General features: G+C 45.7%; 1 protein-coding gene across 5 annotated transcripts in view; it reads left to right on the top strand.

Moving 5' to 3' along the window:
* Window positions 1-24,313, top strand: part of fer1l4 (fer-1 like family member 4) — a 31,430-nt gene extending 7,117 nt beyond the window's left edge. For 3 of the 5 annotated variants that reach the window (XM_061833448.1, XM_061833447.1, XM_061833450.1), the window contains 41 exons: window positions 166-297; window positions 1,120-1,182; window positions 1,265-1,349; window positions 1,412-1,577; window positions 2,677-2,857; window positions 2,926-3,112; window positions 3,191-3,270; window positions 3,389-3,514; window positions 3,614-3,683; window positions 4,069-4,163; window positions 4,290-4,398; window positions 4,484-4,754; window positions 5,196-5,328; window positions 5,414-5,514; window positions 5,598-5,685; window positions 6,555-6,671; window positions 6,786-6,938; window positions 7,751-7,946; window positions 8,656-8,780; window positions 8,959-9,093; window positions 9,168-9,341; window positions 9,878-9,988; window positions 10,950-11,111; window positions 11,199-11,373; window positions 12,959-13,074; window positions 13,169-13,276; window positions 14,321-14,366; window positions 14,506-14,594; window positions 15,215-15,349; window positions 15,418-15,540; window positions 15,664-15,791; window positions 16,524-16,694; window positions 16,939-17,093; window positions 17,816-18,000; window positions 18,071-18,156; window positions 18,546-18,644; window positions 18,729-18,846; window positions 20,437-20,560; window positions 21,638-21,927; window positions 22,767-22,867; window positions 23,805-24,313. In XM_061833448.1, coding sequence (XP_061689432.1) covers window positions 166-297; window positions 1,120-1,182; window positions 1,265-1,349; window positions 1,412-1,577; window positions 2,677-2,857; window positions 2,926-3,112; window positions 3,191-3,270; window positions 3,389-3,514; window positions 3,614-3,683; window positions 4,069-4,163; window positions 4,290-4,398; window positions 4,484-4,754; window positions 5,196-5,328; window positions 5,414-5,514; window positions 5,598-5,685; window positions 6,555-6,671; window positions 6,786-6,938; window positions 7,751-7,946; window positions 8,656-8,780; window positions 8,959-9,093; window positions 9,168-9,341; window positions 9,878-9,988; window positions 10,950-11,111; window positions 11,199-11,373; window positions 12,959-13,074; window positions 13,169-13,276; window positions 14,321-14,366; window positions 14,506-14,594; window positions 15,215-15,349; window positions 15,418-15,540; window positions 15,664-15,791; window positions 16,524-16,694; window positions 16,939-17,093; window positions 17,816-18,000; window positions 18,071-18,156; window positions 18,546-18,644; window positions 18,729-18,846; window positions 20,437-20,560; window positions 21,638-21,927; window positions 22,767-22,867; window positions 23,805-23,985 — 5,490 coding nt within the window. In that variant the 3' untranslated portion in view covers window positions 23,986-24,313. Of the gene's footprint in view, window positions 1-165; window positions 298-1,119; window positions 1,183-1,264; window positions 1,350-1,411; window positions 1,578-1,961; window positions 2,299-2,676; window positions 2,858-2,925; window positions 3,113-3,190; window positions 3,271-3,388; window positions 3,515-3,613; window positions 3,684-4,068; window positions 4,164-4,289; window positions 4,399-4,483; window positions 4,755-5,195; window positions 5,329-5,413; window positions 5,515-5,597; window positions 5,686-6,554; window positions 6,672-6,785; window positions 6,939-7,750; window positions 7,947-8,655; window positions 8,781-8,958; window positions 9,094-9,167; window positions 9,342-9,877; window positions 9,989-10,949; window positions 11,112-11,198; window positions 11,374-12,958; window positions 13,075-13,168; window positions 13,277-14,320; window positions 14,367-14,505; window positions 14,595-15,214; window positions 15,350-15,417; window positions 15,541-15,663; window positions 15,792-16,523; window positions 16,695-16,938; window positions 17,094-17,815; window positions 18,001-18,070; window positions 18,157-18,545; window positions 18,645-18,728; window positions 18,847-20,436; window positions 20,561-21,637; window positions 21,928-22,766; window positions 22,868-23,804 lie in introns of those variants that run through there. The other 2 variants (XM_061833449.1, XM_061833451.1) reach the window with 2 other exon arrangements.
* Window positions 24,314-24,426: the final 113 nt, after the last annotated feature.

The following is a 24,426-nucleotide window of genomic DNA, read 5'->3' as shown; positions in this document are numbered from 1 at the left end:
AACTCCGAGAGGGCCAGGAACCATATACTATTGTTTGAACTTAGTTCCAAAAAGTCTACATGTGACAAGGAATAAATAAACCTGCTCGGGTCATGCTTTGAAGAATTCCAGGAAACCTGGGGGCAGCATCCGGAGCAGTGACCGTATCTGATTGGCTAATTGCAGGTGAACGTCAACATCCTGGAAGCTCAGAAACTGGTGGGCATCAACATCAACCCGGCAGTCTTCATCCGAGTCGGAGAGCAGAAAAAACACACGGCCACTCAAAAGTCCACCAACTGTCCCTTTTACAACGAAGTATGCAAAGGCAGAGACCGCAAAGACTAATATAATAATAGCTCAAAGTTGATGACACATTTGGACATCATTGAACACACTTTGACGTCGAAAAACCCCACAGGACAAGACTATAAAAATATCAACCAGTAAAAGCCCTTATAAAACCATACCACCGCAAAATTGAAGACCGATAAAGGACATTGCAGTGGAACATAAAATATTTTGAGGCAATAAAATGCCTAATTTGACAACAATGTGCAATAGGACCCAGTACAAGATCATCAATCACCTATGAGACAAAATCTCACGGTTGAAAACAATAAAACACACTTCAAGACAGTAAAACTCCATACTAGAATACAATAAAACACACAATTAAGGTGATAAAACACCTCGTAAAATAAAACGCACCAACAGTGGAAGCCATTAAAACACATTTTAAGACTGAAACAAAAGAAGGGTCAATAAAAGCCCATTTCAGAAAACAATAAAACACGTTAGTAGACAATAAAACACAATGCTAGAAGACATTGGATCACATTTTCAGATAATAAAGCAACTTATAAGACATGAGAGGAGTTAATAAAATCCAGTTGAAGAATGTGAAACACCTTGAAAGAGACGAAAACCCAATAGAAAAAGACAATGAAAGGCTTTTAGACCGTATAGCCCCACAGTAGAAGCCAATGAAACAAATTTTATGACAACAAAACACCTTTTAAAACCATGCAGAAAACATTGAAATAAATTTTAAAGACCGTACACTAAAAGACGTCAGAACACAACAAAACCACCTAGCGGACGGTGAATTATCAGACTTGTGTTGAATTCCTGTTCCAGAACTTCCAGTTTGAGTTCCATGAGACTCCAGAGATCCTCTTTGATAAGGTCATTGAGATCAAGGTCAGTTCCACCTTAATCGGGTTTTTTTTTGTTTCCATAGCGACAGACCACCAAAACCGCCTCAAACTGTCCCACTTTGCAGGTCTACCACCGTCGCACTCTGGCGTTCCTGATGAGCCACGTGGGAACCTTCAAGATTGACATCGCCACTGTGTTCCGGGAGCCAGGTATCATTCAAAAGGCTTCAGCGCCCCCTCAGATCCTGGATGACCACTGAACTGCTTTGCAGACCACCGCTTCTACCAGAAGTGGGCACCGCTCACCGACCCCGCCGACACCCGATCGGGTGTCAAGGGCTACGTGAAAGCCAGCCTCAGCGTGCTGATGAAGGGGGAAGCTCTGAACGCCCCCAGCCTGCCGCTCGCCACGCCCAACGCCAACGATGACATCGACAAGTCAGTTCATACGCATTTTTTTGAAACGTGTTTAAATGTAACCCTTGGAATTTTAGGAGGAACATTCAAACCTTGATGCTAGTTTCACTTCTCAACTAGAAATCTGGTCCATGAGTAGACCCAGAAAAAGTCTCAAAAAGCCATGCCTGAAAAGACACAGGAAGTCTGCCATTTTGCCTTGAAGCAGTCATTGTTGTGTCCTTTTGGTCATTTCCAGAGCCCTATGAAAGTCAAACTTGCCCAACCACAGTTTTTTCCAAGTTCAGCCACAAAGCCAATTCCACTGAGAATGATGAGGCCTTCTTGCATTCGGAGGACCTGGCCAAACCATCTGAGTCGGCCGTGGTAGACGCCCATCTTTCCATCTACTGCCCTCTGAATATGATTACATCCCCGGTGGAGGACTTGATGAGGGCCGTCCAAGTGAGCGCGGTGTGGTGTTGTCGGATGTAAGCCTCTGGGGTGTAGTATGGAGGACAAGTTGTCGCCCATGACGCACGTCGCCCCTCTCCACGACACTGATGGGACCAGAGGAACGACTAAGTTGCTACGATTTGGGACCAGTGTTGTTGCAGGAGCTGCCGGGACGGAGCTGAATACAATTGCGAAGTACCTTAGTGACTCCGACTCTGGATTTTTCCTCGACGTGTACTCCTGAAGTCTTTGCTATGGCTGGATGTGACCGTAAGGCAGCGGGAGTTTGAAAATGTGTTTCGTTCCCGTAGGTAAACAAATGGACACAAGAAAAATGTCATGCATCAAAAGACACAGGAAGTCTATTATTTTGGCTGAAAGCCGTGATTTTAAGATAATTTTTGTTATTTTCTAACATCCTTTAAAGACAAACACGTCTGACCAGAATATTTTTTGTTTATCATGAGTAAACTCCCCGAAATTCTCGAGGAGGCATACCTGAAAAAACAGCTTTTTGCCTCTTAACCTCATTTTGATCATTTTGAGGGCTCCTTCAAAGACAAACCTCTCTCTGATATTCCTTCCGATTGCCACCATCTGATTGGAGCATATCTACTATATGGATTGTTGGTGGTAAAATGAATGCTGTTCCTTTGAAAGATTGTATTGAATGTGTTCCCAACAGGAATTTGATGCTGCCTCGCGGTATGCCCTCTGAGCGTCCATGGGCTCGATTTCGGGTACGGGTCTACAGGGCAGAGGGCCTGCCTACTATGGATGCAGGATTGATGGCCAAAATGTCCAAGGTCACAGATCGAACGGTCTTCATTGATCCTTACGTCCAAGTCACATTTGGTGGACAGAAGGTGCATGAGCACAAGATGGGGTATTCGGGTCTAGAACCTCTGGTTCAAAGTGTACCGTTTCCTGTCAGGGCGAGACAGCCGTTGCTTACGCCACCAGCTGCCCAGTGTGGAACGAGGAGATTTCCTTCATCGAGCAGTTTCCGCCCCTGGCCCAGCGAATCAGAGTTCAGATACTTGATGACGCCAAGATGGGGGATATCGCTCTTGCCACACACTTCCTTGACCTGCAGCAGATTTCCGACCCCACCAGGAACGGTACAGCCAGGAAAGGGCTCGATTGCCATCTTTGTGCTCTTTAAGAAGTATTCAGTGGAGTAATGCGTCTGCCCACAGGTTTTAACCCAACCTTTGGACCCTGTTGGGTCAATCTATACGGTTCTCCTCGGAACTCCACCCTCGGAGACGTCCACCAGGTGAGCGCTTCTGAAACCACCTCAATAAATGCTTTTCTTGGCTCCAAAATTGCGAACAGACTCAACCAATCAAAACTAGATCGAAGCTCATCCATCTTGCTTCCGTGGTCTTTTCGAGGCTTTGAACCAGGGACTGGGAGAGGGAATCTTTTACCGTGGTCGAATCCTTCTGGCACTCTGTGTGGAGATTTACTCCTCGCCATCAGTCATCGCTGTGGATTCCAACTCGTCCCAGTTACCGATGGTACTAGAATCCATCATATCCTGTCCTATGTGATCCATCAGGAAGCTCTACTGGTCTGGTCGGATCACTATGACTTGGTCATGTGTGGTTCTGTTGAAGGTGAAAGGAACGCTGGGGCGGTTCGGACTGAAGAAGAAGCGAGCCAGCAAGAAGGAGAAGAGGATGGAAGGTGAAGAGGCTTTGTCCTCATAAGATTATTTTTCTTGAGAAAAATACGACTTTATTATTGAATTATAACTTTTTGTCGATTATAGAATCATTTATTTTTGTAAAATTATTTTTTTGCGACTGAGTTGTAACTTTGTGGCATTTCTTGAAGAAAACAAGACTTTATTGTTTTTACAGTACAACATTTTCCTTGCAGGTTTTCAACTTTTTTTTCATGTTTTTCCTTGTATCGTTAGATTTTTTTTTCTTTGAAAATTATGATAATGCTCAGCGGGCTTGGCTTTCCTTGCTAATTATTATTCAGTTTTTTGCCCTCTAACTGGGTAGAAGCAAGATCTTTCCAATTGACCAATGATGTTCAAAATAGTCATATTTGTTGCACGTAGCTTCCAGCCGACAGGGCGCCGAGTCCGAGGAGGCAGGGGTGGAGGTCCCAGAAGCAGTGACCGTGGACGTGGAGGAGATTCACCCTCTGCCTGAGGTTAGTGACCAACAAAATGACCTTGTTTCAAATGTTAAAAGAATGCATACCGAAGGGGACAGAGGACAGAGCTTTGAGGTACACCACAACACAGGTTAACTCTAAAGAGATTGTTTTTTTATGTAGGGTTTCCTGGGTGAGAGAGAAGATTTTCTGCTCTTCGCATCTTTGTTTGAGGTCACCATGATGGATTCATCTGTAGGCACTGGGCCCTTGACCTTTGAACTGTCCATAGGTAAAAACAACATGTGTGTAATGACAGAATAAACAGCAATAACAACAACAACAACTGTAGGTGTAAATTGCGGTGTTCCCGGTAGGAAATCGTGGTAAGGCAGTGAAAGCCGGGAGATCCAAGAAGAGCCAAAGCCGGGAGGAGCTGAACCGGAGCCGGGTAGAGTTGAGGCAAAGCCGGGAGGAGCTGAACCGAAGCCGGGAAGAGCTGAGGCAAAGCCGGGAGGACCTCAGCAATGAGGCGCAAGCACTTCTGGACTCGGAAGAGGACCTGGACAGGGAGGCGGTGCTGAGTCCGGAACCCGAGAACTGTTCCGTGTCCGCGCCCATGCGACCGCAGCCCACCGAGTACGACAGGTAGTGTTGCCTGTTGCGTTCTTTCCATCCAGTCATAAAGAATGTGAACCGAACTGTTCCAGACTTGACTTCTTGGTGGAAACAAGGCTTACCTGTGGCCTACCTCACTCACGAGCCTTACCTGTATCACATTTATTTCACTTTTTCCTCACCTTTGCTTAACCTGCTTGTAACCTCTTTGTCATCGATGCCTCACCTGTGCCCAGGCCTCATCCCTGCGCCACCCTTGTCTCAGTTCTTTCTCTTCCACCTGTTTGCCACCCGTGTGTTACCGGTGTGTTATATGTACGTAACACAATCTCACCTCGGTGTCACTTGTGTGTAGCCTACTTTTCACACATCTCACTCGTTTGTCACCCGTGTGAACTACATCTCACCCGTGTACTTCTTGTTTGTCACCCGTTTCTCACTCGTATCTCACCCGTGCCTCAATTTTGCCAGGTCATTCCAGTGCATCCCGCTGCAGGCCCCCTCGGAGAAACTCAAGCCCTGTTTGTTTGTCTGGAGTCAATTCGAAGACCACAGCTTTCGTCTGTACCAGGCCAACTGGCTGAGCAAGATGGCAGACAGGCTGGTGAGATGACACAGGTGGCGCCGACTGGGCGTTGACACTTGGATTGTTGAATTCATGCGCGGGCACGCATGCGGGACGGCTTCAGGAGATCGGTCTGGACGAGGCGGAGCGTCTCGGGCGGAGGCCTCGGAGCAACGTGAAGGAGCGTCTGGTGCACGTGCTGCTGGAGCTGATCTCTTCCTGCAAGTCAGCAACCGCCTGGAGCAAGTCGAAGTTCAAAAATGGGTTTGGTCTCACACACCTCTTCTTGTTCAACTGTTTTAATCAAGACAGTTCAGACTGTTCTCAGACAGGCGAGCTCAGTTTCGTCCCAACAACTTGGACGCCTGCAGGAAAGCCTTCATTAAGAAAAATTTGGTGAGGCGCTAATTTTTATGAGATGGGATCAAAAATTTGTGCAAAATACATAGAGGCATACCTCTAATAAAATAGGATCATAAGAGCTTTCCCAATCTTATATAACATTGTTAATATACCCTGGATGTTATGATGCCCACCCCCGAAAAAAAAAAAAGATTTGACTTGTAGAGGGTCAAAAATGGGTTAGGGTTAGCACGGCATGGTGGCTCAGCTGGTAAAGCGTTGGCCTCACAGTTCTGAGGACCCGCGTTTAATCCCGGCCCCGCCTGTGTGGAGTTTGCATGTTCTCCGGGCACTCCGGTTTCCATCCCAAAAACATGCAACATTAATCGGACACTCTAAATTGCTCCTAGGTGTGATTGTGAGTGCAGCTGTTCGTCTCGATGTGCCCTGTGATTGGCTGGCAACCAGTTTAGGGTGTACCCCTCCTCCTGCCCAGTAACAGCTGGGATAGGCTGCAACGACCCTTGTGAGGATAAGCGGCAAAAGAAAATGGATGGATCGTTGGATGGGTGAAAAATGTGTTTGCAATAACGTATCATACCTCAAATGAAAGGTCATGATGAGATCTTTCCAGATCTGTCATTATATTCTAAAGATGTAATGTCCAAAATTTATTTTTTGGAAAGTCTGATGACGTCATGAGAAAAATTTGACCGGTAAAATGACCAAAATCTGTTTGCAGCAAAGTACATTGAGTACTTCATGACGAGAGCTTTCCAGATCTACTGTATGATTATTTTTTCAACATGCAATGATTTTTCATCCGGTAATTCAGCCTTTCAGCCAAGATTTTCAGAGTGATGTTATTAGTTTCCACATGTATGAGCTGTAACTTTGTACCGTTGTGGTTACACGTTTTCCAGGTGAGGGTGGCCAGGCAGGCCGTGAGAGCCAGGCAGAGGATAACCAGGCAGACGCTCAAACAGCGAATGTCGGATGTTAAGAAACTCCTGAGCAAACTTCGACACTTGGCCAAAGAGGTGCGATGTTATCGTCGCCTCCCATTTGGTCTCCGTCATCTAACAGTAATATTAATAGAGAAAATACAAATATGTCATTTGAATGAGCTTTGACTTCCTCTCACCTGCGACCAGCCCCAGAACACCATCCCGGACGCCTTCTTGTGGTTGCTGAGCGGAAGCAAACGATTGGCCTACGTCAGGATTCCCGCCCACTCCGTCATCTTCTCGTTGGTGGAGGACCAGAGGGGGCGGGACTGCGGTCGCGTTACCACACTCTACATGAAGGTAAAACCATCGCTGTCTTCGGAATGACCATGGACCACAAAATGGCGGCTTTAAAGCAAAAGTGGCAGACTTCTTGAGACTTTTTTGTGGTTCTACCCGTGATATGTTTACCAAATTTCATGCTACTATGTCAAACTAGTCCGGGGTGTACCCCGCCTCCTGCCCCTTGACAGCTGGGATAGGCTCCAGCGCTCCCACGACCCTTGTGAGGATAAGCGGCAAAGAAAATGGATGGATGGATGTCAAACTAGCTTCGGAGGATGAATTTTCAAAGGTTTCTTCGGACAATTCGTTTTTGGAGGTCTGGAAGTGGTTACATTGAACCTGGTAAATTGTCGGCTTCAAACTGGCTTTGAGGGGTGCATTTTCAAAACATTCCAGGCATCCGGACGTCCAGGAAAGTCACCTGTGAACCATTACACGATCCCTCGTATCACCCATGTACGAACATTTGTACGGGTGTACGGCCGACTGTCATGAGCACAAGGCATGGGCCTCAACCCAAATGCAGGACTCCGAGACGAGGACAAGATATTAAGTGTGGTTTTGTTCCAAACTAAGGTCGAATACCAGTAACCAGTCCAAAATAGGCAGAAGCACAAAACACTAGGCTATAGGCAAGACCAAAGATATGAAGCAAGGTCCGATGACTATGAGGCAACACTTGATACGTGAACAAAAACGTAACAAGACTAAGGAGGCACACAAGTGGATGCTCTACACAACACTTAGAAACTTAGGCGGTGGTACCTCCCAGGGCAGTGGTCTGGCCATGCCCCTGACACCGACGATCCACATCTTGTGCTTTTTAGTCTCCGGGCGGCTCCGCCAGCGAGATCTTCGCCAAGCTGGAGGTGTACTTGTGGCTGGGTCAGGCCAAGTACAGCAAGGAGGCCGTCACCTCGCTACCGGACGAGTTCCTGCCCATCTACGATGAGTCGGAGGAGAACGAGACCCCGCCGGTCGTTACGGCAACGAGGAGGATCCCCGTCAGCCTGTGTTGCCAGGGTGAGTCCAATGAAGTCTTCCAGTTCTGGGGTGTCTAAGTTTTTTGTTTTAGTGGCTGCCATAAGATTCAGAAGTTAAAATGTTGACAAATAACACAATCTTTCCTTTATAAATTATAAATGAAATCCAAAAAAAAGTTGAACGTTGAAAGATGTCACACTTTTATTGTATTTATTTTTAAATCTAAAAAAAAGTTTTCATTGAAAAGTTGTCATTTTCTTTATAAGGTGTTGCACCGATTTATTGTTTCAGTTTAAAATAAAATAATAACAAAAGTTTAACGTTCTAAGAATCACTTCTTCAATTTTTTTTGGTAAAACTCTTTTCTCTGAAATAAATTTAAATGTGAAAAATTCCTTAATGGAAATTTGTCACATCATCTATTTATTTTTTAAAAATTGTCCTACTCTTTTTAAATCCTGCATTACATTTTTTGACAAAATAACACAAGATTATTTAAATTTTTTTAAATCTAAATTTATTTATTTATTTTAATTTTAATTTAAAAATTGATAAACAGCTTGGAAAATTGATGGATGTTTGAATTTTCCATGGGCAGGCCAGATTGTTTCAATTCCAATTTGTTGCGGTATCACACAAATTCTAATAACGTTTGCTGAGATTTGGATTGAAATATGTTTGGTTGCTTTGCGATCGTTTTCCCGGTTCCCTTGGCAACTATTTGAGCTGACGTGCGTCGCGTTCGCAGACAGTCGTTACTTCCAGCTACGATGTCACCTCTATGAAGCTCGCGGCCTAATGCCGGCCGATGACAACGGCTTATCGGATCCCTTCGCCAAGGTGCTCTTCTCTACCCAGTGTCAGGTGACTAAGGTGAGTACTACAAAGTACTACTGCGAAACTGGTACAAGTATTTGATATTCATCATCACGGTTCTTTGGCGTGAGAACCCTGGAAAAAAAATGTAATGACCCAAAACGGCCGACAATTCTACTCGGTGGCGGTCCAAGTGTGAAAGGAAGTTCAGGGGCCTGTGACGGGTGTGCGGCAGGTGTCCCCAGAGACGCTGTCCCCGGCGTGGTCCGAGTGTTTGCTGTTCGAGCGCGTCCTGCTGGAGGGAAGCATGGAGGACCTCCGTCACGACCCCCCTCTGGTCATCGTCCACATCTTCGACTACGACGCCGTGGTAACGCCCGTCTCCGCCGCCCCGACGGGGCGAGGAGGGAGGTCGTAACCCGCGACTGCCCGCTTTGCGTCCAGGGTAGGCCGAAGCCTCTGGGCCGAGCGTACGCCGAACCCGAGTTGAAAGCGGCGGAGACGCCGTACCGGAAGCCCCGCCTGCGCTTCCACGACATCAACGCGGGGAGGACGCCGGCCGGAGAGTTGCTGGCGGCTTTTGAGCTCATCGAGCTGGACTACTCGTCCTTCGGCGAGGTGAAGCCCGCCGCTCTGACGTTAACATGTGCCAGTCACGCTCGTGTCCTGCCCTGCAAAGACCGAGTAGCCAGCGAGTGTTTATTGTATTATTCATATTTATTTTAAAGCTTCACAGATGCACTGTTTCACCAGCGGTGTTGGAGAGTTACAGATTACATATCACAAATGTAATTTCAACATTTACGGAATTGAAATTCGTTCCATTACATGGAGAAAATGCATAGTTAAATTACAGTTTTTGGAAATTTCCTTTATTACAATTTTTGTTACAGTCAAAAAATTACAACAAAAACTCATATTTATCTTCTTTTTTTTTTTAATACATACATATATCAATTTCAGCCTTCAAAAGCCGACACTTATGATTGGGTTTCCCTGGTCACTTGTTGTCGTCGCAAACATGGCATAGACAGAATTTGATAGAATCAGAATTCTTTTTTTTTTTTTTGTCAAGTATGTGAAAAAAACACAAGCAACTCAGTGTTTTTGGAGTAGTTGTGACGCTTAAGTGGACCTGTCCCCCCCCCGGGCAGCCCTCCCTCCCGAGCAGCGTAGACCCTCAGGAGCTGACCTACCTGCCGGACCAGCGCCGCTACGACATCCCGGAGGGAGTCCGACCCGTCCTCAGGAACTTCAGAATAGAGGTGACGTAATATGTACATTACTCGCCAATAGCATTTGAGCGATGTACAACATTCACATGACGTCAATATGATATGCCGAGATTAACATACACTACGTGAAATATGATCCATTGGAGCAGGTTTGTCAAAGTCATTTTTACTGGAGGCCACGTTAAATTTTCTCTCGGAGGGCCGTAAATGTTTCATCGCCTCCTCGTGTTGTGATGCACAGACAATAAATTGATGGAGAACTTTGTTGAAAATCAGAAATCAAGGATCATACTTCTTTCGGTTATTGTTTGAATCAAAAACTGGTAGAAATTATGTTAATGAGCAAAAATCATGGAAGTTGCACCTGATTGGCTTTTGTGGGCCATGTAAAAGGATTGGGGGGGGGGGCTTGAGAGAAATATACAACATGAATTATGACATCCAGTAAAGGGTTGTAAGAATCATCCATCATCTATGTAATACATGATATACATATCGACAGTATATATATTTTCTATTTTCTATATAGCATAGATTCTATGGTATATATAGTGTTAGAAGTACAGTAAATACTACATATGATGTAATTGTAGTACATTCATTGTACAGACCAATATAATGACAGTATACAATATAATGACATTACATTAAATTGATATGTAAAGGAATAAGGGGAGTACTCTATGGCATCAACATTATCCAGATACATACATTAAATATCATGTCAATACTGTTTGTTGTAGTGTATAGACATTCAATATGATATTAATATGCTGCGTTAGAGGGGAATAAACACTGAAAATAATATTAAGATGGATTAGTATTAACATACTTTCGATATGATGTAACATGCACGATGCATAATCAATTTAAATGAAATTGTTTTAAGTACATAAGTACAAAAAACGGGGTAAATATGGTGAATATATGATGACTATAGAAATGAAATGAGGCGTGGCAAAGTCAATTTGAGATGCAAATACGTGTCCAGGTGCTGTTCTGGGGCTTGCGTGAGCTGAAGCGGGTGCAGCTGTTCCAGGTGGAGCGCCCCCTGGTGAAGGTGGAGTGCGCCGGACGCCAGCTGGAGTCCGAGGAGATGGAGAGCTACAAGAGCCACGCCAACTTCAAGGAGTTGGTCCGCTTCCTCCACGTGGTCAGTTGGCACCGTGAGGCACCCCGAGCGGGGGCCCCAAGACACTCAGGTGACGTTTTGGGGTTCCCTCCCATGCGGTCCAATCAGAAGCTGCCGGAGCAGGCCTACCTCCACCCGCCTCTGACCCTCTTCGTGGTGGAGCGGCGAGCGTTCGGACACCAGGTCCTGGTCGGGACCCACGTGGTCCAGAACCTCATGGACTACGCTGCGCCCGAGTCGGGGGACGAGCCAGATGAGGAAGAGGAAGAGCCTAAACCCAGAGGTGAAGGTCTCAAATCTATTTGCAGCAAACTATATCAAATAATATCTCAAATGAAATGCCACGACGACAGGGTTGCGGATATGATATCATTTTGTCAATATGCCTTTAAACTAATGACAAAATGACCTCAAAGGGTGGCTTTCATATCCATCCAGCTTCTCTGAGGTCAGGTCGCGGGGGCAGTACGTTTACCATTGATGCCCAGCCTACCCTTTCCCCAGCCACTTCATCCAGTTCTTCCGGGAGGATCCTGAGGTGCTCCTAGGCCTGCCAAGAGACTGTCCTGTCCTGTCCTGGCTTGTCCCCTGGCTATACGTCCAGAGAGACATGCCCAGAAGACCTCACCAGGGAGGCGGCCGAGAGTCATCTGAAACAGATGCCCCAGCCACCTCATATGGTTCTTCTCTATGCGAAGGAGAAGCCAGTCTACTCTGTAGAGCTGGTCCACTGTTCTATGGCCAGGACAAAAACCACCTTGCTCCTCCTGAATCTAAGATTCAACTTCCTGATGGAGCCTCCTCTCCAAAATCCCTGAATAGACCTTACCTGGGAGGCTGAAGAGTCTGATCCCCCTGTAGTTGGAACACACCCTTCAATTCCCCTTTCAAAAATAACGGGGGCCACCACCCGAGTCTGCCAATCCAGAGACAGTGGCCCTGACGTCCATGTGATGTTGCAGAGGCATGTCAACCAGGACAGCCCCGCAACATCCAGAGCCTTCAGGAACTCTGGGAAAATCTCATCCACTACTGGGGTCTTGCCATTGAGGAGTTTTTTAAACCATCTCAGTTACATCAACCCCAGAGATAGAGAGAGCCCCTCTCAGAGAACCCAGATTCTGTTTCCTCATGGAAAGGCATGTTGGTAGAATTAAGGAGGGCTTCAAAGCATTCTCCCTACCGACTCACATCGTCCTGAGTTGAGGTCAGCAGCACCCCATCCTCACTCTACACAGTGTTGAAGGTGTCACCAACCAACGGTGCACGGGCGGACCCAACTGCAGGACTCCAAGACGAGGACATGATGTTCAGTGGGTTTTATTATAAAGAAAAGTTGTCCACGTCAACACAGTCCAAAAAGGCAGGACCCAAAACGCAAGAAACAATGTTCGATAACTATGAGTCAACTAAAGACCATAACCGAAAGAGTGACTGGACTATTAACCCTGGATGCGGGAAAGCATACTAAACCTAACGCACCTCTTGGCCGTGGTCCGGCCTTGCTCATGACAGACAGTGCCTTTTGGGCCCTTTCCGGCTGTGTCCGACCAGGCCTTGTTGGTGTACACCCGGCCACTTGGCGTTCCCCTTCGAGCCCCACCTCCAGTCCAGGAACTTTTTGCAATAGGTGACCCTACCCCGGGCATAAAGCCCCAGGCAAGGATCATTGGGACACACAAAAAACCTCCACCACGATAAGGTCATGGCTTCCAGGAGGTAACAAAGTATTTGTAGCAAAGTATGATAGTATTACCTCATATGAATACATAGAAATCGGGTGAACCTCCAGATCAAGGCACACTTTTCCAGTGCACCTTGATAGTAAAAGTGATGTCCCCAAAAGATTTTTCCCCACATGTCACCAGTGAAGAAGACGACCCCGACCGAGACCAGCACGCTGAAGTCACTGAGCAAGATCAAACTCGGCAACCTGTCAGTCAGAGAGTCGAAGATTCCCAACTGCGCCATCAAGCTGATCAACGTACGTGTTCTCCGACCTGTGTTACTTCCCTTTTTTTTTTTTCTTTTTTTTTGTTCTACCGCTTTGACCCGTTGAGCCGCATGCGCCGCTATAGAAGCTGCAAAAGGACGAGGACGAGCAGCTGGAGGAGGACGTGCCGGAAGCGGAGGAGCTGGACTGGTGGTCCAAGTACTACGCGTCCCTGGAAGAGCTGGAGAAACAGGCCAGATATTTGCAAGATCAGAGTTTCACCAGATGTAGAATGCAATACATTGAATGAGATGGAAATATGGAACTTGCATTATGTAGGCACTCAATCCGAGGCAAATATGCTACACGAGAAGTTCATAGATTGTACATGCAATACATAGGATGTAAATATGGTAAGTTGGAGCTACATTTACTCCATAATATGCCCATCCGGGTGGCACGGTGGATCAGTTGGTAAAGCGTTGGCCTCACAGTTCTGAGGTCCCGGGTTCAATCCCGGACCCACCTGTGTGGAGTTTGCCTGTTCTCCCCATGCCTTTGTGGGCACTCCACTTTCCTCCCACATATCCCCAAAATATGCAACATGAATTGGACACTCTAAATTGCCCGTAGGTGTGATTGTGAGTGCGACTGTTGTCTGCCTCCATGTGCCCTGCGATTGGCTAGCAACCAGTTCAGGGTGTATCCCGCCACCTGCCCGTTGACAGCTGGGATAGGCTCCAGCAGTCTCCGCGACCCTAATGAGGATAAGTGTTGAAGACAATGGATGGAAATATCCAGACATCCATTTCTGGGCCGCTTATCCTCACAACTGTCACGGGAGTGCTGGAGCTTATCCCAGCTGTCATCGGGTAGGAGGGGGGTACAGACAACAGCCGCACTCACAATCACACCTAGGGGCAATTTAGAGTGTCCGATTCATGTTGCGTGTTTTTGGGATGTGGGAGGAAACCGGAGTGCCCGGAGAAAACCCACAAAAGGCACGGGGAGAACATGCAAATGCCACACAGGCGGGGTCCAGGATTGAATCCCGGACCTGAAAACTGCGAGGCCAACGGTCTGACAAGATGCACACGTCGGCATTACCGGTGTATAGAGTGTTAAATATAAATATTAGAGGTAGAGTCCATTCAAAATCATACAGGATACAGTAAATGAGGTACATTAAAAGGTCCATCCGTTAAATATGACGCCCATTCGATACATAGACATCTAATACAATGTAAATAATGTACATTTCCAATTTTATAGTTCTCGAATTTTAATTTGTCTTCAGGCTGCTGAGGAGGAGGAGGAAGAGGAGGAACAAGATGGAGAGACAGGTGTGGACAAAAATAAAAGACACACAGTTGTGCTCACACATCACCTGTGAAATACGAGCGTACAGTATTTGTATTCGTACTCGTATATGATGTTAACGCAGCATCGTTTGAAATCCAAAATTCTGATTATTTGACGCAGGGAATGCGCCAAACGTAGAAGAGGTTGAGGCGGACCCGGCGGTGGAGCAGATGGAGCCTCACAAGCGAAAGAAGATCGCCACTCTCAAGGTGAGACGGGAACAGTCAACCCTAAAAAAAGTCGCTCTGACGAAAAAAAAAAAAAAAATACCCCCGACAGCAGTTGCGTCCATCAACACCATATTGGACAATCGTGGCTGTCATAACAGGATTGACAAAAAAAGTCTAGAAAGGTTTGCAAAAATCAGCTCCTGACGTGAGTTTAACCCGTCGACACGAAATTGGGTGGACGTGTTCGTCATGACGAGATGCACAAAAAAAGTGTCAAGGAAAGTCAGCATATTAGCATTGGGATTGCCCCAAAAGAGATTTATTAGCTTCACAGTTCGGCGTCGGCCATCTGGAACCTGTCGTGAACCAGCGGCAAAGGGGCAAACCCAAATGCAGGACTTCCGGCCAAAGGCATCATGTTCAGAGTGGTTTTATTCCAAAAACAGGGCAATACCAAAGGGCAGTCAAAAACAAGGCAGAGGCACCAAAACACTAGCCAAGGCAAGATCCCAAAAACGCCCACGGGAGTGTCTGTGAGATACGAGCAGAGTTAAGGAATGATTGAAAACTTATGTCAAGGCAGGCTTGTGAAATTGCACGTTTAATAGACAAGAGGTGAAAAATGTCCAATGTTGTTGTTGCGCCGGAATCACGTTCAGTTGTATCCGAGCGACTTGGAGTCAGAGTTCCGGCAGTTCCAGGACTGGCTTCAGGTCTTCCCGCTGTACAAAGGCCGAGCGATCGGCGAGGACGCCGACGAAGACGAAGACGAGCGTCTGATGGGAAAGTACAAGGTAGACAAATCCGCCTTCCTTCCTTTTTCACTTTTTCTTTTCCCAACTCCGCCAATCTTTCTCCTCAGGGTTCCTTCCTGGTCTACCCGATCGATTCAGAGGAGGACGAAGATGACGTCAAGTGTCAGATCTCCAAAGGGATCCCCCAGAACTCAGCGCTCAAGGTGCTGGTTCGGGTCTACGTGGTCAAGGTGAGCCATACGACGGCCCGGACAAAATGCTTTCTGGTGGGGGTGTCCTCCCTGCGGATTTTGGGATCTGTTCCGTGGACCCCCGCATATTTGCATACTTCTTCTTCTTGGCTCTCCCACCAGGGCACCAATCTGGCTCCCACGGACCCGAACGGCAAAGCCGACCCGTACCTGGTGGTCCGCGTTGGGCAGCAGAGTCAAGACACCAAGGACCGTTACATCCCCAAACAACTCAATCCCGTGTTTGGAGAGTGCGTATATTTTACCGTTGTTTGTTTGTTTTTTACATCTAACAAACTGCAATTGGGTTTTATCTTCCTCATTCAGAACTTCGTCTTTTTTTTCCTCACTCTTGTACTAAGATCCTTGTTTTTCTCTGCATCCGGCACTCCGACTCTTCTTGTCTTTTTTCAATTCAGCACTCTACTGTTTGCCCCCCCCCCATCCAGCACTCCAGTTCATATTTTTCTTGTCTTCATTGAGGACTCCACTATTTCTTTTATACTTATCTAGTGTGCCATCTTTTTTTAATCTATTCCAGCACTCCGTCAATTGTTTTCTCTACATCCAGCACTCCATCGATTTAAAAAAAAAAAAAATTTTTTTTGCATTCAGTAGCCTCCATCTTTCTTTCTGCAAAATTTTATAAAATGTCAGCTAGCATTGTAACATTTTTTCTACATTCATTTGTTTGTTTTTCTCACATCTGGAACTTAACCGCTTGTTTTTCGACATCCGGCACTTCACTTGCTTTGGGTTTTTTTTTTTGTCTGTCAAGAAGATTTTTTTTTTTGATAACATCCAGCAGTCCAACTCCTCTTTTTTCTTCATCCACCACCTTTTTTTTTCCTTCTCTTACATCCTCCACTTCTTTTTGCTTTGTCTGCCCCTTGCCTGTCAGCACTTTTCCTTTTTCCGCATCCAGCACCGCAGTCAGTCCTCCGGAGGGAGTTGAACCAGTCGGCGCACGCTTCTCGTTGCAGGGTGTTCGAAGCGACGGTGTCGTTCCCCGGCGAGACGGATGCGCTGGTCAGGGTGATGGACCACGACATGGTGGGCGCCGACGACGTCATCGGCGAGACGCGGGTGGACCTGGAGAACCGCTTCTACAGCCGGCACCGCGCCACGTGCGGCCTGGCCCTCAGCTACGACGCGTGAGCTTTACTGTGACGCCTGACTTTAGTCGGCATGTGTTCTTCCGTCGCGGTCTGGCTTGCATTTTCCTTTTTCTTTCGTCATCTTTTCAATTGATAGAATGAATTCAGTTTTACAGTTTTTATTTAATGTGTGTTCTGGGGGTTTTACCTGACACTGGAATTGTTTGGAATTGAGGCGTATCTTCACCGTGCTCGTTTGTGGGAAGCGACGCTGTCGCCGACGTTTGTTGTCCGTCCGCAGCCAAGGTTACAACGCGTGGCGGGACGCAAAAAAGCCCTCGGTCATCCTCTCCGAGCTCTGCAAGAAAAACGGCATTCCGGCCCCGGAATATCGACCGTCGGAGGTCAAAGTCCTCAACAAGATCTTCAAGATCCCTTCCGAGGCCGTCCCGGAAGGTAAGAGTGGGTTTCGCACATTCACTTGCGCTGTTAGTTTTCAAAAATTCCACGAAAATCATTTCTGGAATAAGAGATGACAAGTGGAATACTTTGGTTTTAGACCGTCTGCCGTTTGGGAAAGAAAATGGATTTGTATATTTTCCAGAAAAAAAAAAAACGTATGTATATAACTTAAAGTTTTTGGGAGGAAAATTCTTTTTTTTTCTCCATAAAGTTGTATATTCTCTAAAATAAAAAAAAAAAAGATTTTTTTAGAAGAAACATTTTTGTACACATTTATAAAATGTTATAGTTTTAAGAAGACAATAAAAGTAATTAAAATAATAATGAATAAAAATACATTTTAGAGGAAAAAAATATTCTATTCAAGAGGCCATACCTTTTCCAAAAGAAAAGTTACATATTTTGGAGAAAAGAAGGCTTCAATTATATATATATATATATATATATATATATATATATATATATTTTTTTTTTTTTTGGGGGGGGGAGTTAAAGTCGTGTTTTGTTTTGTTTTTTATGGGGAAAAAAGTCATGTTTATCACTTGAACAAAAATATTTGTATTTAGAACAAAAGTTATAACATTTGTTTAAAAAATATGTCTTACACCTTTGATAGGAAAAAATTATTAAAAAGTCACATTTTCCAGTTAGATATACATAAAAATGAGGGGGAAAATTATCTTTTGGAGAAAAAAAAATGTGTGTGTATATTTGAGACGTGCTGAAGAAGACAGAGAGTTCGGCGGAGGCGGCGGCGGCGGCGGACGAGGAGCACGCGGCCCTCAGCGTTCTGCGACGTTGGGCCGAGATGAGCGAGTTCCTCCCGGGAGCGGTCGCGCTGGTGCCGGAGCACGTGGAAATCCGCTCGCTCGTCAACCAGGACAAACCCGGACTTCCGCAGGTAACCGAGGCGACCGCCCACGGCGGCGTCCCGACATTGCAGCGACACTCTCCGTCCTGCGTCCGTGCAGGGCTTCCTCCACATGTGGGTGGACATGTTCCCGACGGACGTTCCGCCGCCGCCGCCCGTGGACATCAAGCCTCGGCTGCCCGTATCGTACGTTCGCTTTTTTTTTTAGCGTCACACCACTGGCTACACTTTTCACAACATGCATCCAGCACCCAGTGCCTTCCTTTTTTTGGGTAACATCCAGCACCGCACTTTTTTCTATTCTACATTCAACATTTTGCTGCTTTTTTGCCTTTTCTACATCCAGCACATCTCTTTTTTTTTTCCAAAATTTGCCACTCCACTCCTTTTTTTCTGCATCCAGCACGCCACTGCTCGTATTTTTTAACATCCCGCTCTGCACTTCTTGTTTCTTTTCTCCACTCAGCACTCCACACTTCTTGCCCTTTATTTTCACACATATCTGACACTCCATGAGTTTTTATTTCTGTGGAAAATATTCCAGCCACTGAGTTGAGGGTTTTACACCGCAACAGGTACGAGCTCCGCGTCATCATCTGGAACGCGGAAGACGTCTTCCTGGACGACGTCAACCCGTTCACCGGCGACCCGTCATCCGACATCTACGTGAAAGGGTCGGTCGGAGTCGTACACCCGTGAGCCTCTCTCTCTCAACTGGCTGCTGATTGGCTGTTTGTTTGTTTTTTTTTTTCATCCAGTTGGATTCGAGGCCTGGAGGGAGACAAGCAGGAGACGGACGTCCACTTCAATTCCCTGACCGGAGAGGGAAACTTCAACTGGAGATTCGTCTTCCGCTTTGACTACCTGCCCACCGAGGTCAGTCGCGGGTTGTGGATGTTGCGTTTTAATTTTGGAATCGGTTTTTTTGGCCGACAACGACAGTAGGCTAACTCCAATGTTGTCCATTCCAAGTTACGTCCAGCACGCTTTCCTGATTCACCAGCGCAACACTGGGCCAACTCCCATTCGCCCAAAAAAAAAAAAAAAATTACCCTAGACTCACTCCTGCAAAAAACTACCCCGCCCCCCCAAAAAAGAAATTAGGTAGCACATCTGCGTCCCTCGTGAGGATAAGCAGTAAAGAAAATGGATGGATGGATGGATGGATGGATGGATGGATGGATGGATGGATGGATGGATGGATGGATGGATGGATATATTTTTATATGGAGGTGGCACGATGAGGCAGCTGGTAAAGCGTTGGCCTTACAGTTCTGAGGTCCCAGGTTCAATCCCGGTCCCGCCAGTGTGGAGTTTGCATGTTCTCCCGCTGCCTGTGTGGGTTTTTTCCGGGTACTCCGGTTTCCTCCCACACCCCAAAAAAATGCAACATTAATTGGACACTCTAAATTTCCCCAAGGTGTGATTGTGAGTGCGGCTGTTTGTCTCAATGTGCCCTGCGATTGGCTGGCAACCAGTTCAGGGTGTATCCCGCTTCCTGCCCGTTGACAGCTGGGATAGGCTCCAGCACTCCCCGCAACCCTTTTGAGGATAAGCAGCTAAGAAAATGGCTGGATGGATATTTAAGTGGATGTAATTTAGCATCTTTTATCACTTAATCCACTATTGCACTGATTTTTTTAAAAAAACAATTTAATGATACATTATCATTATTTACAATACACTGTAGATATTATATTATTTTAGAGAAATATCATATGATTTTAACTCCATTGTTGTCCTTTTTCAGTTCAGTGCAAAAACAAATACAGGAAATAGAGATCACTTTCAAATGAATACCGAAACATCATATTCAAGTTGTAGTTCTATGGTGGCAACTTGAGATTATTTTAATAATTGATCTGTCCCCTCTTGTTTTGGATTAATCGATGGCATTAGATTAAAAAAAAAAACATTTTTCATCCCTTTATTAAAAAAAAATGGACATTATTTGAAATCGACAGCGCACAAACAAATAGAATTACGATTCTGGTGCTGGGTTGGTCCGTAATATCCGTCAGGGAACTCAAGTACTAAGATGTTGACAATTGTTTAACGAAGTAAAATCAGATGATTTGCAAATGTCATATTTTGGCAGAACACAAAGTTCTTCTTTCACGGGGAACTTATGAAATCTCAAAATACTTGCTGCCGACAATCTGAAATTCGATTCATCAATGATCAAAATCGTTGCCGATGAATCGTTTGACCGCCACGCCTCGACTCGTTCAGTTCCGTTTTTTACCTATAGGGGGAAGTCCATTATCGCAATCGCGACGCCTCCTACCGAATCAGCGCAAAAGAGGAACTGCTGATCAGATTGATTTTTGGCTGACCCCAGCATTGCCCTACAGTATTTTTCAAAATGAAACTAAGGATAAAATCGGACCGATTTATTCCGTTCAACTTGAAGAAGTTGATCCCGTTTGCGCATTTGACGACGTTGCGCTCGCGTGTGTGTTGAAGAAAGAACTGGTGTGCAAGCGCAGGGAGTCGTTCTTCTCGCTGGAAGAGTCCGAGACCCGACAGCCGGCCGTTCTGGCGCTGCAGCTCTGGGACTACGATCGCATATCGCAAAACGACTTCCTCGGTGAGCCTGCTCGAGATTCCTTCACGATTTTTTTTTTTTTTGGGGGGGGGGGGGTATTTTGGAAAAGAAAAAAAAAAGTATTTTAAAGACTTTCTCAAAAATAGCTTCTATTTATTAAAAATAGAAAACAGATAATTAAAACATTTCATTGAAAAAGTTAAAAATAAAAATAGATTTTCACCCAAAAAATAGATACAAGAAAATGTATCTTGTGCTTTGGTTTTTTTGAGAGAAAAATTAAAATATTATACAAAATATACAGGAAAATTGTCATGTCACTTATTAAATACTTTGAATAAAAATGTTTTGTTTAGAAAAGTAATAATTAAAATGTTCTGTAAATTCATATAGAAGTGCACAAATAAAAAGGATTTTATATTAGAATTTTTTAAAATAGTCAATTAGTCATATGGTGGAGTGAAAAACATAATTTATTTTAAAAATATTTTTGTACTTTTAGGGAAAAGTCTAGGAGACAAAAAAGAGTTGCATATTTAGAAGAAAAAGGTTAACTCTTCAAAAGAAGAATAGAATGGCTTACAGAAAGATTTGTTTGTTTTGGAGAGAGAAAAACATTTTACATTTCGAGGGAAAAAGGCATATTTTTTAAAGACAGTAGAAAACTACTGTTAATATCTAATTTAATAAAATGAAAATGAAAAAGTTTACAAATATATATTATATACATAATACAAATATAATTTTAAAATTGTATATATATATATATACATATATTTATTATTATATACTTATATAAATAGGATTTTTCTAAATACAGCAAAAATATTCTTAGACAGGAAAACAAATCATATTTGGAGAAAAAGGAGTCAAACCTTTGACAGGAAAAAAAGCAATATTTTTCAGATACATAGATTAAAAAAAGTATTTTATTTTATTTGGAGGGGTGATGTGTAGTCGGAGTCCGTGTTTTGAAAAGATCGCAAAATTTTGCTGTTTTCCTTCTGAAAAAAAAAAACAAAAACAAAAAAAAACAATCCTTTGATTCATTGTTGCTGACTCGCCGCTGATCTTGCGACGCGATTCACGAACGATCTTTGCTGCCTTTGCCGGCCCGAGGCTCGCTGGAGCTGCGCCTCAGCGACATGGTCCGCGGTGCCAAGTCGGCGGCCAAGTGCACGGCGCGGATGGCCGATCAGCGCGCCCGCCCGCGGGCGTCCATCTTCCGCTCCAAGAAGATGAAGGGCTGGTGGCCGCTCACCCGCCTGAAGACGGCCGACGACTGGGAGCGCGAGGAACGAGACGCCCGCCGCCGCCGGAAAAACAAAAAGACCAAAGACAAGCGAGCCCGCCTGAAGCAGGACGACGTCTGCTTCACCGACGCCGGCGGAAACGTCCACTTGCTCATGGTCGCCGCCGCCGCCGTCGTTTGCACCAACATGCGATCACGTTACAGCCCTGTTACAACATTTTCTGCTCGCTATTCTGCGCACAACGCCGCATAATGACAACAAAGATTTCTTGCGCTCATCTGAGATCTCACCGGGGCCCGGGGCGGTGGAACCAGATGCCCGAGCCGCCTCATCCAGCTCCTCCCCGTGCCGACTTTGGCGCGTGAGCCTGGGGAGGAAACACCCACAAGCCGACTTCTTAAAGTCGGATGTTGAAGTTCTGTAGTCTTAAGTCTGTCTCAGGTCTTCATTCTGGGTTCTGAGGAGCGAGACTTGAGGTTTGGCATCCGAGTGATAAAAAAATATCTTGAGTCTGAGGTGAAAATAGCCGAGGTTTGAAGTCCGAGACCGAAGGTCTGAAAACTGATTTGGGTTTTTGAGTTGAGTTGATTTGAGTTCTGAGGATGAGATGAAGTTTAAAATCTGTTCATCTGGTATCAAAACTCTGAAGTCCGACACAGGTCTAGGAGTCGGAAGTCTCAAATCTGAGGATCTGAGAACTGATGTTTGAGGTCTGGGGTGCGAGGGTTGCTATCTGCAGTCTGAAGTCCAAGGTTTGAAGTCTCCGATCAGTGGTCTCAAAACCGATTCAAGCTGATTCTGATTCTGATCGATTGCCTAACCTATTACTTGCGATCAATGAGAAAAATGTGGAAAATGTTGTCATTGTGCGGGGGTTTGTGTGGAGAATTTTGAGTGGGACAAACTTGACTAATATTATATTGCGTTGTGCAAAAGCCGCTAACGTGTGTGTGTGTTGGGGGTGGGGGGGCGGGGGCGGCTGTGGGCACCTGCAGGGTAAAGTGGAGGCGGAGCTGCAGCTGCTGACGTCGGACCAAGCCGAGGCCAACCCGGTGGGGCGTGGCCGCAAGGAGCCCGAACCTCTCGACAAGCCAAAGTGAGCCTCGCCCGCAAACTTCTGTTTGTTGTCTTGCGATAATGATTCACATTTTATCGCGATAAGTGAGTCAAGCAAAAATGAGCTTATGATTCGACAATTTGAAGTGTAAAAATTTAGTTGAACGCGCTAGTATAATCTCCCGATAAGGTACGGGTCTCAAACTGGCAGCGTGCGGGCCATTTGCGGCCCGCGGGAATGATATTTTGTGGCCCCCGTCGTAATCCATCCATTCATCCATTTTCTTTGCCGCTTATTCTCACGATGGTCGCCTATCCCAGCTGTCAACGGGCAGGAGGCAGCGTACACCCCAAAGTGGTTGCCAGCCAATCGCAGGAAACACAAAGACAGCCGCACTGACGATCACACCTAGGGGCGATTTAGAATGTCCAATTAATGGTGCATGTTTTGGGGATGTGGGACGAAACCGGAGTACCCACCTGGAGAACACCCACGCAGGCACGGGGAGAACATGAAAACTCCACACAGGTGGGGCCGGGATCGAACCCAGGTCCTCAGAACTGTGCGGCCAACGCTTTACCCATCTGATCCACCGTTCCACCGCCCCCCCCCCATCTTAATATGAAAGTTTAATGTTTTCAAAGTACTTTTACAGTTGTGAGCAGCGCTGACAAACTTACCGATCACGATGGCTCTGAATGTTACAGCAGCGTTGCCATGGAGATTTTTTGGGGGGGTAGTTTTGCACACAGGTTTTTCACACCAGCGTGTTTAATCTTATTTTGTGTTAAACAATCGCAAAAGATTTGTTTTTAAATTGCGCGTCCGTCCACGCGCGGCGAGTTTTTGTTTGTCTTCAGTTGTTGCGCGCACAGATAAATACACGAAGCGGACACTTTCTCCGGCAATTGGGAAATTCTGAATGGAATGAACTGAATTCGGGTGCCGCCATTTTGTGTGCGTGTGGCGCTGGCAGCCGTCCCACCACCAGCTTGACGTGGTTCGCCAACCCCATGAAGACGTTGGTCTTCGTGGTGTGGAAGAAGTTCAAGAAGCTGCTGGTGACCGGCGCCGTCCTGGCCGTGCTGACGCTCTTCTTGGGCCTGCTGGTCTACACGCTGCCGCAGCACATCAGCGGGCTGCTGGTGGCCGGGTGAGCGGCGCCGGCGGACCTCCTTCGTGGCCCGCCGGGGAAACGCAAACCTCGCTCCAATGGACCCCCTCCCTGCACGTAGTTTTGGCGCAAGGGGGGTCCCTGACCCCAAATCAAGCGAACGGTCCCAACGTGAGCACTCCGGGCAACCTTTTTCTACAAATGTGAGCTCCAAATATTAAATGTTCACGTTTAAGTCCATCAAATATTTCTGAACTCGCAATTCAATATTTTTTTCACTTTTCAAAGTTTTCATCATTTTTAATGAATTGTCAGGATTTTAGCTTCTTTAAGGAGTTGAAGTGAGTCAAATAAACAATTTTCATACCTTTTTTTGTTGTTTTTATTTTATTATTTTGATCTTGAATTACATTTTTGATCATTTTTTCCTATTTACATAATATAGCTATTTTTCTCTCAAGCGGTTTTCCCAGTTTTTGCAACA

Source organism: Syngnathoides biaculeatus, chromosome 10 (assembly GCF_019802595.1).
Source record: "Syngnathoides biaculeatus isolate LvHL_M chromosome 10, ASM1980259v1, whole genome shotgun sequence".
NCBI classification, from domain to species: domain Eukaryota; kingdom Metazoa; phylum Chordata; class Actinopteri; order Syngnathiformes; family Syngnathidae; genus Syngnathoides; species Syngnathoides biaculeatus.
This window is presented reverse-complemented; position numbering and strand designations above follow the sequence as displayed.